This window comes from Podarcis cretensis (genome assembly GCF_951804945.1).
Source record: "Podarcis cretensis genome assembly, chromosome: 1".
NCBI classification, from domain to species: domain Eukaryota; kingdom Metazoa; phylum Chordata; class Lepidosauria; order Squamata; family Lacertidae; genus Podarcis; species Podarcis cretensis.
In genome coordinates this window covers 130,351,988-130,368,283 of record NC_137170.1, presented here as the reverse complement: position 1 = coordinate 130,368,283, position 16,296 = coordinate 130,351,988, and the positions used below count along the sequence as shown (strand labels likewise).

The 16,296-nt window shown below is 48.0% G+C and overlaps 1 protein-coding gene and 1 long non-coding RNA gene across 2 annotated transcripts in view; both read right to left on the bottom strand.

Annotated features, from left to right (window-relative positions):
* Positions 1 to 16,296, bottom strand: part of LOC307220863 — a 176,447-nt gene that overhangs the window by 136,071 nt on the left and 24,080 nt on the right. The gene's annotated exons all lie outside the window — the stretch shown is intronic.
* FZD7 (frizzled class receptor 7) lies at positions 456 to 4,424 on the bottom strand. The gene has a single exon (XM_079968056.1). The coding sequence runs from the start codon at positions 4,286 to 4,288 to the stop codon at positions 2,537 to 2,539; it is 1,752 nt and encodes a 583-aa protein (XP_079824182.1). The 5' UTR covers positions 4,289 to 4,424; the 3' UTR covers positions 456 to 2,536.

Here is a 16,296-nt window from a genome sequence, read left to right as displayed (position 1 = left end):
GGATCTCTGAACAAGGGAGACAAAACATACTGCAAAATTACTGGGGTGGTTTTTTCCCTCTTTTGCTGCCTCATTCCCAAACACTACGCCCTGCACACACTCACCACCCCGACGACTTTCCCTTTCCAATACTTTCTATTTATTTAAAAACTTGGATCTCCGTTCATACATATAAAGAAGAAAGTTATTACAGCCATAGGAAGGGGAAATGGAAGCAGAGCTTGTTAAAAACCTGCAGTTCTCCAATTAGTCTTTCAAGCAAAAATAAATTCAAACCCCTTAGGTTCACAGAAAGCTAAAAAAAAAAAAAAGAAAGCCCCTTAATTTATCTATATATGAAAAGGACAATTTAACATAATTTAAGAGACTTGAGAGCACTGGAACGTTTCAGAAAGGAACATGAAATGCTTCTGAAGTAAAACTTAATTTATTTTGCTCAATGGCTGTCTGGAGAATTTCACATATGATGATGCTGTGCTGAAAACACCCTTTCCCTCTTTTTATTTCAGAAGACTTTCTATTTAACAAGGTTCAAGGAAAGAGACTGACAGCACCTTCCTACGGTGGTCTACTCAGAATTATTCCTTACTCCCAGAATACAGCAGGGCAGACTCTGAACATGTATTATGCTTTTTTTTTTAAAAAAAGAACTGCCCAGTTTAGAAAGAAGAGAAACCAGCAACTGCAGTTTACCATTCATTTAACAGCTTGAGCACAACCCAAAATTTTAGCTGATTGGGACATGTCATTATTCCCCATCAATGGGACTTAAGTTAGAGATGATTAATTAAAGGCCACTCGGATCCTAAGTAAGCACCACTGTGTGGAACTTTTTTTTCCTGGTTATGTGTGCACAGGTTTGTGGCCTTAAGACAGCTTTTTGCTGGATGGTGGTCATAAATTAACACATTCACTACAGAATAAGCCCCAGCGAACCCAGCAGAACTTATATCAGCGTAAAAATGGACAGGGGTGCACTGAAAATCTCGTTTCCGATAAAATCTATATTTCTCCACAACCCAGCACAGAATTAGATTTTTAAAAAAGAAACTATAACACTGATTTCAACGGGCTTTTAAAAGCACGTGAACAGAGAACGGGATTTAGGTCTGGGCTGATAAAATATCTTTTTGCTGCAGTTGTCGGTTTCAAAGTCTTTCCCCCTTTTTCAGTATTTAAGGGTGATCTCTGTAATTAGCAGAGGAAACTGCAGCCTTGTGACCAAGAGATATTGTAACCGCCTGCTTTGCGTATTTTGATGTGGCCTGTTTTGTCAAGTGTTCCAAATTAAAACTCCCATTTTTAAAAAAACAAACAACAGTGGGTGAGAGTCTCAGATTGAGTTAAACAGGAGACCTTTCCGAAACTTCCCTCTTGTGTTCATAAAAGGAATGTGGACCTGCCTGAGCCAAGGAGCTCCATGGCTGAACCTCAACAAATTCTTTGTTAAGTTTCCCCATAAAAAACTGATCCCATGCTTATGCCTTGCCACAGAGAAATACACTTTTGTTTCTCTTTTGTCTCCGCTAACAAAAGGGAAGAGGGTAAATCGCATTCTACTGAAAATCAACATGTCAATTCTTTTTTCAGAATCCTACACAGAAAAGCTCCTCTCCTCCCCCACCCCAGCAAGATACCTTCTGCCAAAGCAGGGATTCATTTGGGGGGGAAACTTTTAAAGCTGAAGTAGAGGAGAATTTTTCTCCCGCAGAGCCTATTTAACATGCATTAACTCAGGAGAGAAGTTTCACAGAAGTCAGTGAAACTTAACAGGGAAATCCTAAACGGGTCTACTCAGGAGGAAGACCCAGTGGGGTCTTGCTCACAAGTAAGTCTATATAGGATGCTAAAATCCCATGCACATACTTACTTGGGAGTAAGAGTCTTGAAATTAAAGGGATGGCTTTCTGAGTAAGTCATGCAGAGGATGGAACTGAAGATTGCTAAAGAAGTTTGCAGACAGAAGACACACAAAATAGAAGTACAGGGAGCAATTTGCAGCGTTGTCTGAAAAAAATAAAATCTGCCAGGATGCAGATGACAAAGGCTGTGAACCAGGACTCTGGATTTGGGGTGGGGGAGTTAGGAACTTCCAATCTGACAGCACATAAATCCACAAATGTGACCAATTTTTTTTGGGGGGAGGGAATATATTGCTTTTCTCCCCTTCCTATGCTGTCTCCCCAGCTTCTATCCTTGGCACAATCCTAACATTTCCCTTTGAACAGATACTGCAGCACTTTTTTTAAAAAGAAGGATGGTAAGTAAAGAAATTCTCACAGGGTTAAGAAATTTAAGTCTTAAGAAGGACACTTAATCTTCAACTCTTCCAACTTGGCCAGCCTGCAAGGCGAAACAAGCCAGCAACCATCTTTATCTTTGCGGTGGCAAGAAGAAGAGGCAGAGTTTGAAGGAAAACAGCTCGCGTCTCACCAGTTCCCTCTTTCCTTCTACAAGCAAGTCTTCTCCACAAGAAGCAAGAGAGCAGCTTTGGGGAGACAACCAGCCTGGGACGGGTGCGAGTGGCAGAAGAGGCTCATACAGCAGTCTCCCCTTTGCTCCCGGTGCTGAGTCTGTGGTAGAAGCGGCGCCAGGACTGGAGGGTCTTGCCCGTCCAAATCCAGAAGCCGGTGGTGATGCCTACAACCATGGTCATGAGGTACTTGATGACAAAGACCGTGAAGTCGGGGCTCATGGGGGCCACGTTGGCAGGGCAAGGGATGGCGTAGCTGTTGCAGGTCTGCAGGAGCCAGGTTGTCTCCCAGGTGTCCCGGAAGGCCTGTTCGTAGAAGTAGCAGGCCAGCACAATGGTGGCCGGCACTGTGTAGAGGACGCTGAAGACCCCGATCCTCACCATCAGCTTCTCCAGCTTCTCAGTCTTGGTGCCATCGTGCTTCATGATGGTCCTGATCCGGAAGAGCGACACAAAGCCGGCCAGCAGGAAGGAGGTGCCGATGAAGAGGTAGACGAAGAGCGGAGCCAAGACGAAGCCCCGCAGGGCGTCCACGCTGTAGATGCCCACATAGCAGACCCCACTGAGAACATCTCCGTCCACCTGCCCCATGGCCAGGATGGTGATGGTCTTGATGGCCGGCACAGCCCAGGCGGCCAAGTGGAAGTATTGGGAGTTGGCCTCAATGGCCTCATGGCCCCACTTCATGCCGGCCGCCAGGAACCAGGTGAGCGAGAGGATGACCCACCAGATGGAACTGGCCATGCCAAAGAAGTAGAGGATCATGAAGAGGATGGTGCAACCTTCCTTCTTGGTGCCCTGGACCACCGTGCGGTAGCCGTCCTCGGAGAAGCGTTCCACGCACACCACCTTGTCTTCCAGGACGAAGCCGGCCACGTACGCCACGGCCACCATGAAGTAGCACCCCGAGAGGAAGATGATGGGTCTCTCCGGGTAGCTGAAGCGCCGCATGTCCACCAGGTAGGTCAGCACGGTGAAGAGGGTGGAGGCGCAACACAGCACGGACCAGATGCCCACCAGCAGGCGGGCAAAGCGGACTTCCGCCTCTTTGAAGTACATCAGCCCGTGGGGCAGGCCCGGCTCACAGGGGGCGCCACAGTCCCTCTCGCCCAGGAAGCGGTAGCCCAGGTAAGGGGGCACCTTGAGCTGGCGGGGGCAGGAGAAAGCCGAGCTGGAGGGGGGCAGAGGGTGCGACGGGGGGTCGGGCAGAGGGGGAGCGGGCGAGGAGGAGGCGGCGGGGGGGTAGCCGCCCCCGGGGGCGCCGCCGCCCGTCCCCCCCGAGGTGTCCGAGGTGTTTTGGCCCACGCAGATCTCGTCGGCGCCCTGGACGGGGAAGTTCTCGCAGCGGAGGCGCTCGGGCCACTGGAAGCCGAACTTGTTCATGAGGGCCTCGCAGCCCTGGCGCGCCCTCTCGCAGAGCGAGCGGCAAGGCGGGATGGCCCGCTCCAGGACGGTGCAGACGGGCGCGTACATGGAGCACAGAAAGAAGCGCAGCTCGGGCGAGCACTGCACTTTCACCAGCGGGTAGAACTGGTGCACCTCCAGGCCCGCGTCCTCCTGGCTCGTGTGGCCCAGCAGGTTGGGCAAGATGGTCTGGTTGTAGGCGATGTCCGTGCACAGAGGGATGGAGATGGGCTGGCAGAAGCCGTGGTCCGGCACCGAGATGCCCTTCTCGCCCTGGTAAGGCTGCGCAACGGCGCCCCGAGGGAGACCCCAGACCAGGGCGCACCAAGCCAAGGCCCACAGGCCCGCGGCAGGAGGAGGAGGAGGAAGGGGCGCCGCCCGCCTCCCGCACCACGCCGCTCCCCGGCCCATGATCCGGCGCAGCGGCGGGCAGCCGAGCACGCGCGCACCCGGGAGAGAAGCGCCGAGCACCAGGGAGGTCTGCGCAGCCTGGCGCCGCGGGGCTCCCAAGGCAAGAGCCGCCGGACCTCCGCGACTTTCCTCCAACGGGGCGAGCTGCAGAAGGGGTCAGGCGGCGGGGCTGGCTCGCTCTTGCAGCCGCCTGCTCTCGGGTGGGGGAGGCGGAGGGGCGGATCGCTCGCTCAGCCGGCTCTCCCGTCGATCGCTCGCCAAAGGGCTGTGCAGGGATCCGTCTGCGGAGCAGCCAGGACCGGGAAGCCTCTCCGCCTTTGCCTCGCCTCCGGAACGGGTCTTTCCAACACTCAAAACACACGCCTCGGTTTGTCCCAAAAGTACCTGGTTCCCAACGAAATCGCAAGGGCTCGAGTCTTTTTTACCCCGCCGCGCGAAATCAGTCCATGGGGTTTTTCTTCTTTTTTATATATAAAAAGTTTCCTTGGAGGCGTTGGGTGCGGAAGAACAAGTCCTTGAGAAAGTCCCTCCGTGGCAATTTCCCCTGCTCTCCGTTCCTTTAAAAATATATATATGTGCCTGGGATTTTAGGCTTCAGAGTTAAACGGATTACGATTGCTTCTCCCGCTTGATCCGCGCATTTTACTCCAGGGGCTTTTCAGTAATTTTTAAAAATCCAATTACTGCGTGGTTCCTCCGCCCCGCGCTGACTCGGCTGGTTCTTCGCACGCTCTCGACACCCGGGTTTAAGAAGCAGCCGAACAGATCCCGCCGGCGCCCCCGCGTTTGGCAGATGCAAGCCGTCTCTCCGGCGGCTGGAGCGGCCGATGGAACGCCCCTTACAAAACGAGGAAGAGGCGGGGGAGCGGCAGAAAAGGGAAAGGACGCATTTATGCCCGAGCGTTCCATGGAACGCCGCCCCTTCCCCATTCACAAACCGAGCGGCGGGCGGGGCCACGCAACCCCAGCCCCTGCCAATGGCGCGGTCTGTTGTCTCCGCAGCTCTGCTTACGATTGGCTGGGAAGATAAAAGGGCTCTCAGGGGCGGGGAGGAATGTGGGCGGATCCCGGGCGGTGGGATTCCTTTGCTGAAAAGTTGAAAGAAACTTTCTCTGAGGCTTGAATGGACGGCGCGGGGGGCGGGGCGGTGGCGTTCAAAGAGAGCCCAGGCCGAGATCAGACCGGATGAGGTCACATCAGATATGCAACGTTCCTGATGTTGTCCCGTTTCTTTCCCAGAAATGAATTTTTCCGGAAACACCACTGCTGCGTCCCTCCTCAAACGTCCCCTGCTGGGAGAGCACCCAGTAGATTCCAGGTGGTCTGAAACGGCGTCCCGATTCCACGAGTCTTATTTGAACCCTGCTAGTGAAAGGAGTGTGCCTTATTTTATATGTAAGCGCTTTAAAGACCAGGATGTTAAACATGATAATTGTACACCCTTTGATTTTTAAAGGGAGAAAGGATAATTATCAAGAATTCTGCAGAGTATACAGATTTGAAGGGGTTTAGTTGCATAGCAGCTATGTCTCCTTGTAACTGTCCAAGTAATTATTTTGAGGGCAGTATATGTCCGTCTGGGACGCGGGTGGTGCTGTGGGTTAAACCACAGAGCCTAGGACTTGCTGATCAGAAGGTCAGCGGTTTGAATCCCCACTACGGGGTGAGCTCCCGTTGCTCAGTCCCAGCTCCTGCCAACCTAGCAGTTCGAAAGCACATCAAAGTGCAAGTAGATAAATAGGTACCTCTCCAGCGGGAAGGTAAACGGCGTTTCCGTGCACTGCTCTGGTTTGCCAGAAGCGGCTTAGTCATGCTGGCCACATGACCCGGAAGCTTGTACCGGGCCGGCTCCCTCGGCCAATAAAGTGAGATGAGCACCGCAACCCCAGAGTCAGTCACAACTGGACCTAATGGTCAGGGGTCCCATTACCTTTACCTATGTCCATCTAAGGGAGAGGCCAGTGTACAGCACACAGCTTTACTGCCTACTCTTGAGTAGCCATGAAACTCAGTGGGAATACTTAGCACTTGTTTTCTGAGCGTTTTACTTGCGCAAAAATGTTATTCACACACCACAGCAGCTGCTCCTAAATGCATACACAGGCATTCATTCGGTTTAGTCGCTTCAGGACAGATTTAAATCCGAATGCTCTGAATTGTGCAACTTCAACGGGAATTCTTTTTTTAATCACATTTTTTATGGCCGGGACATTTCCCTTCTCATAACACAACTTTTAAAATGCACTAAAGTTCAATGTTTAAAGAAGTTGTGTTAAACATCCCCCGCCCAAAAGAAAAAGCGAAAAGTTGACATCATATTAAAGGGTGGAGCTGGTGTCTCATGAACTCCAGTGTGATATGCAAAGCAAACGTAAGCACTTTTATCTCAGAAATAAATCTCAGGAATTTACTCCCCAGTTAGTGTGTATAGCACACGGCTTTAATTAATCTGAAGCAAGCAGTACAGGCTAGGGTAGTTGAATTCGAGGAAAAGGTGCCAGGAAGATTTTCTGGGGCCCAGGACACTGTATGTGGATTGGGTTCCCTTCACCTCTCACAAAAAGAGGATTCAGATTTGCATTATAGTTTTAATTCACAAGGACTAGAAACTTACTTTTTTTAAAGATGGGTGGAGCTCAGAGTCTGATTTCCTTTGTTGGCTCTGGCTCTGGTATAGCAGTACCCCCCTCTCTGCCCCACACCTCTGGTTTCAGGGACTCCATAATAATGCAGTCTCTTTCTTTTCATTCCATACCAATGAATTGGTGGGAAAGGCTCTCCCCTACACTCCATTCACTTCTATGGAGGGCGGGGGAAGGGCTGCCGTCAAGAGCAGCCTTAAGGATGAAGGCCAACAGTCCCTTCTGCTATTTACAGCAAGATGCAGACGACAAATGGCCAAATTTGAGTCTGTTTGAGTTCACCCTTCCCATAAGCTGCTGTCCTAACCATATTTCCTAGAGTGGAATTAAGGAACCCATTTCAATGAATCAGAGCGCTTACGAGTAGGCGTGGTGTTTTTTAGGCTATAGTACGGTGCTGTGGGTTAAACCACAGAGCCTAGAACTTGCCGTTCAGAAGGTCGGCGGTTCGAATCCCTGCGACAGGGTGAGCTCCCGTTGCTCGGTCCCTGCTCCTGCCCACCTAGCAGTTCAAAAGCACGTCAAAGTGCAAGTAGATAAATAGGTACCGCTTTGGTGGGAAGGTAAACGGCATTTCCGTGCGCTGCTTTGGTTCGCCAGAAGCGGCTTAGTCATGCTGGCCACATGACCCGGAAGCTGTACACCGCCTCCCTCGGCCAATAAAGCGAGATGAGCGCCGCAACCCCAGAGTCGTCCTCGACTGGACCTAATGGTCAGGGGTCCCTTTTCCTTTACCTTACTTTGGAGACCTGTAAAACTTTAATGGCTTGGCTTTTCCCTGTCTGCCCAATATTGGATAAATTCTGGTTCTGGGGTATGGAAGGAAGCAAAATTCGCTTGTGGGTTCCAGTGTGAGTGTGGTTAAGGAACTGCCGTTGTTAGGCACTCGCAACTGACTTCTGTCTCAGCCTCTTGGCTTGGTAAGAAGGGCAGGGAAATAACTCTTGGAACAACAACATTTATAAAACGCACACAGAACAAAACATCATATACGCTTACCAGTAAGTAAGTAGCTGCTTAACCTCAGCAACTAAAACTTCCCACCACAACAGCAACAGAGTTTCTGGAAAACACTTGAGTCTATTTCATGAGTCTTCAGGGAAAGGAAGTTATGTCTGGACCTAACCTCTGGGAAGCATCAAGTGATCCGCAATGTTTTAACGTCATGGCTCAGTTGTGCTGCGGGGTTAAGAACTGTTTTGTTTTTGTTTTTGTTTTCAATTTTTTTATTAGTTTTCACAACATTATAAACAAACAAACACATAAGAGAAACAAACATAAATCATAGCCTTATTGAATATTACACTTATTAACATTATTAAGTGACTTCCTCGCTTCCCCTTCGTTAAATTTCATTGCATATCCTTCTAACGGTTTTCCAAATCACAGTTCTTATAAAATTTAACTTAAACATTAACATCCTTAGATCTTCACATTATGAAATTAAACATAATAATTCATCACTTAACATAAATAAAATCCTAAGCCAATTAAGTATCTGCAAGCTGTTTTCAGTTAATTTAACTTAACATATTTAACTAAGTAATCATTAAATTTAATCCACTCTTCCTGATACTCCTCCTCCTTCTTTTCACGGACTCTTCCGGTTAGGTTGGCTAGCTCCGAAAAATCCCTCAACTTCATCTGCCATTCTTCTATTGTTTTAATTCTTGGGTTTTCCACTTTTTAGCTAACAAAGTACGAGCAGCAGTTGTGGCATACAAAAATAATTTAACATCTTTCTTGGGCAATTCCAACCTGTTATTCCAAGAAGAAAGGCTTCTGGTTTCTTTATAAATGTATATTTCAATATTTTTTTCAATTCATTATAAATCTTTTCCCAGAAGTCTTTCACCTTGGGACAGGTCCACCACATATGATAAAAGGTTCCTTCCTTTTGGGTTAAGACGTGCTGTTGACACACACTTGCCATCTTTTCTACTCATTTATTTGGTATTTATTTGTTTCTTTTTGTTAAAAAAACAGCAACTTTTTTTAAAAAAAAAAAATCACAACAAGCCTGTGAAGTAGGGTAGACTAAAAAGTTGAGACTTGCCTGTGGGTACCCAGCAAGTTTCAAAGCACACCCATACCCAGCTTGTCTAGACCAGGGTTTCCCAAACTTGGATCGCCAGCTGTTCTGGGACTACAATTCCCATCATCCCTGACCACTGGTCCTGCTAGCTAGGGATGATGGGAGTTGTAGTCCAAAAAGAGCTGGAGGCCCAAGTTTGGGAAACCCTGGTCTAGACCTTGGACACTATGTCAGCCTCGTAAATAAACCCATAGAAGTTACTAGATGGCAGATTGCTTTGTCCTTTCTGCAGCAGCCCGCTGCTGAACACTGGATTTTCCTCCTCTGGCAGCCTACTTGCTTCTGTGCTGGGTACAGAATTATAATAGAAACATAGAATTGTAGAATTGTATAGCTTGAAGAATCCACAAGGGCCATCTAGTCCAACCCCGTGGAATTCAGGAATCCTGCCTGGGTGGGCTCGAACCACCAACCTTTTAGTTAACAGCAAGATGCACCGACCCATTGCGCCACCTGTGGACAGAGTGGTCCATTGCTCCTGCATAGCAGCCTGCTTAGCATCCAATTCTATGTGGGGCTACCTTTGAAGGTGACCCGGAAACTACAACTAATCCAGAATGCGGCAGCTAGACTGGTGACTGGGAGCGGCTGCCGAGACCATATAACACCGGTCTTGAAAGACCTACACTGGCTCCCATTATGTTTCCGAGCACAACTCAAAGTGTCGGTGCTGACCTTTAAAGCCCTAAACTGCTTTGGTCCAGTATACCTGAAGGAGCGTCTCCACCTCCATGGTTCTGGTGGTTCCCTCGCTGCAAGTTACAGGGCAAGTTACAGGGAATCAGGCAGAGGGCCTTCTCGGTAGTGGCACCCGCCTTGTGGAACGCCCTCCCACCAGATGTCAAAGAGAAAAATAACTACCAAACTTTTAGAAGACATCTGAAGGCAGCCCTGTTTAGGGAAGCTTTTAATGTTTAATAAAGGTGAAGGAACCCCTGACCATTATGTCCAGTCATGACCGACTCTGAGGTTGCGGCGCTCATCTCGCTTTATTGGCCGAGGGAGCCAGTGTACGGCTTCCGGGTCATGTGGCCAGCAGGACTAAGCCGCTTCTGGCAAACCAGAGCAGCGCACGGAAACGCCGTTTACCTTCCTGCTGGAGCGATACCTATTTATCTACTTGCACTTTGATGTGCTTTTGAACTGCTAGGTTGGCAGGAGCAGGGACCAAGCGACGGGAGCTCACCCCGTCCTGGGGATTCGAACCGCCGACCTTCTGATCTGCAAGTCCTAGGTTCTGTGGTTTAACCCACAGCGCCACCCGCGTCCCATTTTAATGTTTAACAGGTTATTGTATTTTAGGGTTCTGTTGGCAGCCGCCCAGAGTGGCTGGGGAAACCCAGCCAGATGGGCGGGGTATAAATAATAAATTATTATTATTATTATTATATAACTCCTTCTCTCCTAGGGCTCCCAGGCCAGTTCTTAAGGGTAATAAGGCTTTCATCGCACCATAGATCTGTCCCAGCATCCATAACGCCCGAGAAATTCCGCCCTTCCATGTAAGATTGTCATCTGTCACTCTCTGGTTCCCCTTTCAATCAAACTTTTTTTGGACAAGTACCAAAGACGGGGTCTTTTCTGCAGCCGCCACCACCATGCTATAGAATTCTCTATTTGGGGAAATCTAGCTAGGCCTCTCCATCTCTTTGTGCTTTTGAAAAGTGTATTTATTTAGGAACATCTTTTATCAATCCTTATAGCTTCTCTCTATTGTTCCAGATAGATAGAAAATTGTAAACCTCCTTTTATCTGTAGATCTCAGGATGGTCCACAGCATAAAAATACAAGATAAAAACACCAGATAAAATACATACCGGTAGTTAAACAAGAACAAAACAAACCAATAAAACTCCCTTCCCACATCTCTACCCCCCAAAAAACACACACATTTATAAGGGGTATAACATGTTAACATGCCCTTTGTGGCTTAGGGCCCTCATATTTATGGGACCGCCTCTCCTGATATGCCCCACAGAGGACCTTAAGGTCCATGAATAATCACAGTTTAGAGGTCCTGGGCCCTAAGGAAGTCAGATTATCCTCCACCAGGGCCAGGGCCTTCTCAGTGATGGCTCCGACCTGGTGGAATGCTCTGCCCCATGAGACCAGGGCCCTGCAGGATTTACCGGTAACTTCCTTCCACAGGGCCTGTAAGACAGAGCTATTCTGCCTGGCTTTCAATTTGAACTTTGCCCGATCTTTTATTCTCCTTCCTTCCCTCCCCCTCCCCTTTTTATGAAGATTACCCACTCTGGGATCCCACAGCTAATTCTCCTCTGGTCTCCCCGCTGGCCCAAATAGGACTAATTTAGCCAGCTAAATGTTTATGGGATGGATTTCCTCCCTAAATTGATTTTTGATTTTTGAATTCTGAATTTATTGATATTCACATTTTATACTGTATTTTATGCTGTTTTTGGTTGCATCCATTAAGTGTTTTAAATTTGTTGTTAGCCTCCCTGAGCCCGGTTTCTGAACCGGGAAGGGCAGGGTATAAATAAAAAAATATTATTATTATGTTAGTCAGCCAAAGGCCTGGAGTAGCAGTTTTGTATAATGAAGTATATAATGAAGGTGGACACAGATGGGGAGCCACTGCAGAAAAGGCCCCGTTCTCGTGTTGCCACCCTCTAGACCTCATGTAGAGGAGGCACATGAGGCTGTTTATGAGAAATCTTTCTAAAAGGAAGGGTGCAAACAGCCCATTCTTCTGCCATGTAACCAGGTACAGAATTGCAGCTTCAATAAATATAGATCGGTATATTAGGCAAGCTGAATCCACTAGCAGTATTCTTAAATAAAAAAAGGGGGGGTAAGGTTGGGGTAAAGGCTAACATCCCTTTGCAGGGAACGTTCACCCAAATAGTGATACGAAATCATTGCAGACTCCCACCCACACAATTCTATTTTTGCCTGCCCCAATTGACACGCCGCAATATATTTTTAATGTAGCAGGATTTGACTTGCTTCTGGGCTGAGTGCGGAGAGAGAGAAAAAGCCTTGGCCTTTTTTAATTGCAGGACTCTGAGACACAGCCTTTGTCTGTGGTTAAGCAGGGTTAGTTTTATTTTTTAAGAAAAAAAAACAAGTATTTTCACGCAGCCACAGAGCGCTTAAGTCATGCAAACCCATTTTACCAGACTTACCACCAGTGACATATCAAGGATGAGGTCTTCCAACTCATCCATTGTGTTTAACTTCATTCAGTCCCTGAGAGTATTCGCTTCAGCAGAAGCTCTGGAGGGATTAGGCTGAACCAGGCAATATCTGTCATCTCTGCCTGCACAGATGCCTTATCTCTATTTGCATTTCTGTTAAAACGTGTGAGGCACAATCCTAGGCATGTCTGCTGGGAACTGAGTTCAAGGGGCTTAAAGGTAAAGGTAAAGGTACCCCTGCCCGTACGGGCCAGTCTTGACAGACTCTGGGGTTGTGCGCCCATCTCACTTAAGAGGCCAGGGGCCAGCGCTGTCCGGAGACACTTCCGGGTCACGTGGCCAGCGTGACATCGCTGCTCTGGTCAGAGCCAGAGCCAGAGCCAGAGCCTCACACGGAAACGCCGTTTACCTTCCCGCTGGTAAGCGGTCCCTATTTATCTACTTGCACCCGGAGGTGCTTTCGAACTGCTAGGTTGGCAGGCGCTGGGACCGAGCAGCGGGAGCGCACCCCGCCGCAGGGATTCGAACCGCCGACCTTTCGATCGGCAAGCCCTAGGCGCTGAGGCTTTAACCCACAGCGCCCCCTAGGTAAATGGGTATAAGATTACTGTGATAGCTCAGTCAGTAGACTCTTAATCTCAGGGCTGTGGATCAATCTGAGGGAAGCCAAAGAGGGGTGTAACATCATAGGACATGGGCAAGAATTGTGTGGTGTCTGGGTGGGTGGGGAGGGGGCCGAGCATCATAAAGGTAAAAGGACCCCGACCATTAGGTCCAGTCGTGGCCGACTCTGGGGTTGCGGTGCTCATCTTGCTTTACTGGCCGAGGGAGCCGGCGTACAGCTTCCGGGTCATGTGGCCAGCATGACTAAGCTGCTTCTGGTGAACCAGAGCAGCACACGGAAACGCCGTTTACCTTCCCGCTGGAACGGTACCTATTTATCTACTTGCACTTTGACGTGTTTTCGAATTGCTTGGTTGGCAGGAGCTGGGACCGAGCAACGGGAGCTCACCCGAACCACTGACCTTCTGATCAGCAAGTCCTAGGCTCTGTGGTTTAACCCACCGCGCTACCCGCGTCCCAGTGGTACAATACAGCATCTTAAAAAGCAGAGACATCACCTTGCCAACAAAGGTCCGTATAGTTAAAGCTATGGTTTCCCCAGTAGTGATGTATGGAAGTGAGAGCTGGACCATAAAGAAGGCTGATCGCCGAAGAATTGATGCTTTTGAATTATGGTGTTGGAGGAGACTCTTGAGAGTCCCATGGACTGCATGAAGATCAACCCTCTCTATTCTGAAGGAAATCAGCCCTGAGTGCTCACTGGAAGGACAGATCCTGAAGCTGAGGCTCCAATACTTTGGCCACCTCATGAGAAGAGAAGACTCCCTGGAAAAGACCCTGATGTTGGGAAAGATGGAGGGCACAAGGAGAAGGGGATGACAGAGGACGAGACGGTTGGACAGTGTTCTCGAAGTTACCAGCATGAGTTTGACCAAACTGTGGGAGGCAGTGGAAGACAGGAGTGCCTGGCGTGCTCTGGTCCAGGGGGTCACGAAGAGTTGGACACGACTAAACAACTAAACAACAACAACAAATGGTACCCATATGGACAGAGACTGGTAATCCCACTTTTAAGAATGAGCAGGAGAGCATTGTCTTGCCAGGACAATGAACCCTCGTGGGGATCCTTTGCGCATAAAGGTAGGACCATTTTTTCCTCTTAACCAACTAGAGATTTTGAATTTGCTGGACTTTTCCAGTGAAGCAGGTTATAAACATGACCGCAGAGGCATCTGCAGGTGAAGATTCTAGCATTTTTAATTGGCAATGTACAGAAAATACTGTTGGCTCAATCTGTGGGAAACTTCTTCCAAGAATAGAAAAAAAAAGACCTTGACTGATAAGTTCAAGAAAAGTTGAAAAACATGTAAAAACTGCACAGTTAATGAAGAAAAGGAAATCCGTTCCTGTCCCCACCCCACCCCCACCCAAGAAGCTCATTCCTCTCCCACTTTGCCAGGGACCTCTGCTTAAAAGAGCTAGTTGGAATCCTTAAGGCAACAGACTGCCACTCTGGTAGTAGTAGTAGTAATAGTAGTAGTAGTAATAGTGGTAGTAGTAGTAATAGTAATAATAATAATAAATTTATTATTTATACCCCGCCCATCTGGCTTGCTTTCCCCAGCCACTCTGGGCGGCTTCCAACAAAATGTTAAAATACAGTGGTCTGTTAAACATTAAAAGCTTCCCTAAACAGGGCTGCCTTCAGACGTCTTCTAAAAGTCTGCTAGTTGTTCTTCTCTTTGACATATGGTGGGAGGGCGTTCCACAGGGCGGGCGCCACCACCAAGGAGGCCCTCTGTCTGGTTCCCTGTAACCTGGCTTCTCGCAGCGAGGGAACCTTCAGGAGGCCCTTAGCGTTGGACCTCAGTGTCCGGGCAGAACGATGGGAGTGGAGACGCTCCTTCAGGTTAGGTACTGGTCAAAAAGGAATTTCCCCAGATAAGATAATGAGGGAGGTTTTCCCTCTTTCCTCTTTCCTTGCAGTTACTTCGTGGCATGACTTATTCATGACACAAGGCTGTCCATGATAGGAAAATTACAATGTAGCTGCTGTTAATTAACGGCCTCATCAGCTTAAAGTGAGAAGGTTAATGAATTGGGATGCATTTGGATTGGCTGGTATCTTTAATGAAAACAATTAGGATTGAGTGCATTTTGGGATGCAGAATATGTGTTCTTTTTTTTCTTTTTTTTTAAAAAAAGCCAGCAACTTTAAGACCTTGGATGGTTGAATATTTGAGGGGGGTAAAGCCTGGCATAATGGATGCACCTGTATTGAACAATTATTTGAAGGCCAGCATTTGCACTTTTAAGATTCTGAGAAATCGATTACCTGGAGTTATTGCCTGCCAATCTATGATTCTGTAAGTGTCCATAAAAATAACCCCGAGAAAGTAAGGCCTATTGCATCTTTCCCTTTGATCTTGTGCCTCATGCAGAAATGCAGAATGTGTTGCCGCATCTAAGCCTTTCAATAAAACTAAAGTGTGTTTGTTTTTAAAGTCTATTCGTTATCCATACACAAGGGAAACCCTCCTGTACCACTTGGTTCACACACGCATTTTCAAAACTTGATGACTCCAGCAACGAGCGAGGACTCAGCCAGTATAATAGACCCTCCAAGTGTCCCTGTTTTCCAGGGACGTCCCTGATATAGAGAAGCTGTCACAGTTTCTGATTTGATCCTGGAATGTCCTGCTTTTCCTTAGAAGGTCCCTGTTTTCATTGGAGAAATGTTGGAGGGTATGGAGTTATCTGACCCCTGAGCCATCTGAAGGCAATCCTGTATAGGAAATGTGTGTTTTTTAATGTTTTATTATTATTATTTATATATTGGAAGCCACGCAGAGTGGCTGGAGCAACCCAGTAAGATGTATGCGGTATAAAAAGTAAAATTATCATGATGGCATGGGACGTCCCTATTTTCATCGGAGAAATGTTGGAGGGGATGGTATAGACGATGCTGAACTAATGGACCAATGGTTTGCTTCAGTATAAGGCTGGCTGCACGCGATAGTACATTCAAAGTGCATTCAAAACACATTATTTCCCTTAAAGAATTCCAGGCAGTGGGCACAGCCTAAGGCAGTTTCTTCCTATGTTGCTTCCTAAATACCCATGCCACGGACATCACAAACACCCTACAATCTAGCTCCAGCTGAGTTGACCTCTGCCTCTGCCAACCACTACCACTGCAGGACTACTCAAGAACCAGTTTGGCCTGAGGGGAGAAGAAATATTGCTTTCAAAAGGTGTTTCCCCCTTGTAGTTTATATTCTAATTTATGCTTCTTGTTTTAGGGCTTGCACTCACGCAACTTTTATATGCCTGTTGTCTTTGTCCATGGAGTTTTCTTGAAAGGGATACTGGAGTAGCTTGCCGGTTCCTGCTCCAGGTGGATCACGTTTGGTCAAAACTCTCCACTATGACCTGTCCAACTTGGGTGGCCCTGCTTGGCATAGCTCATAGCTTCTCTGAGTTATTCAAGCCCCTTCGCCAAGGCAAGAAAAGCAATGACAAACCTAGACAGCATCTTAAAAAACA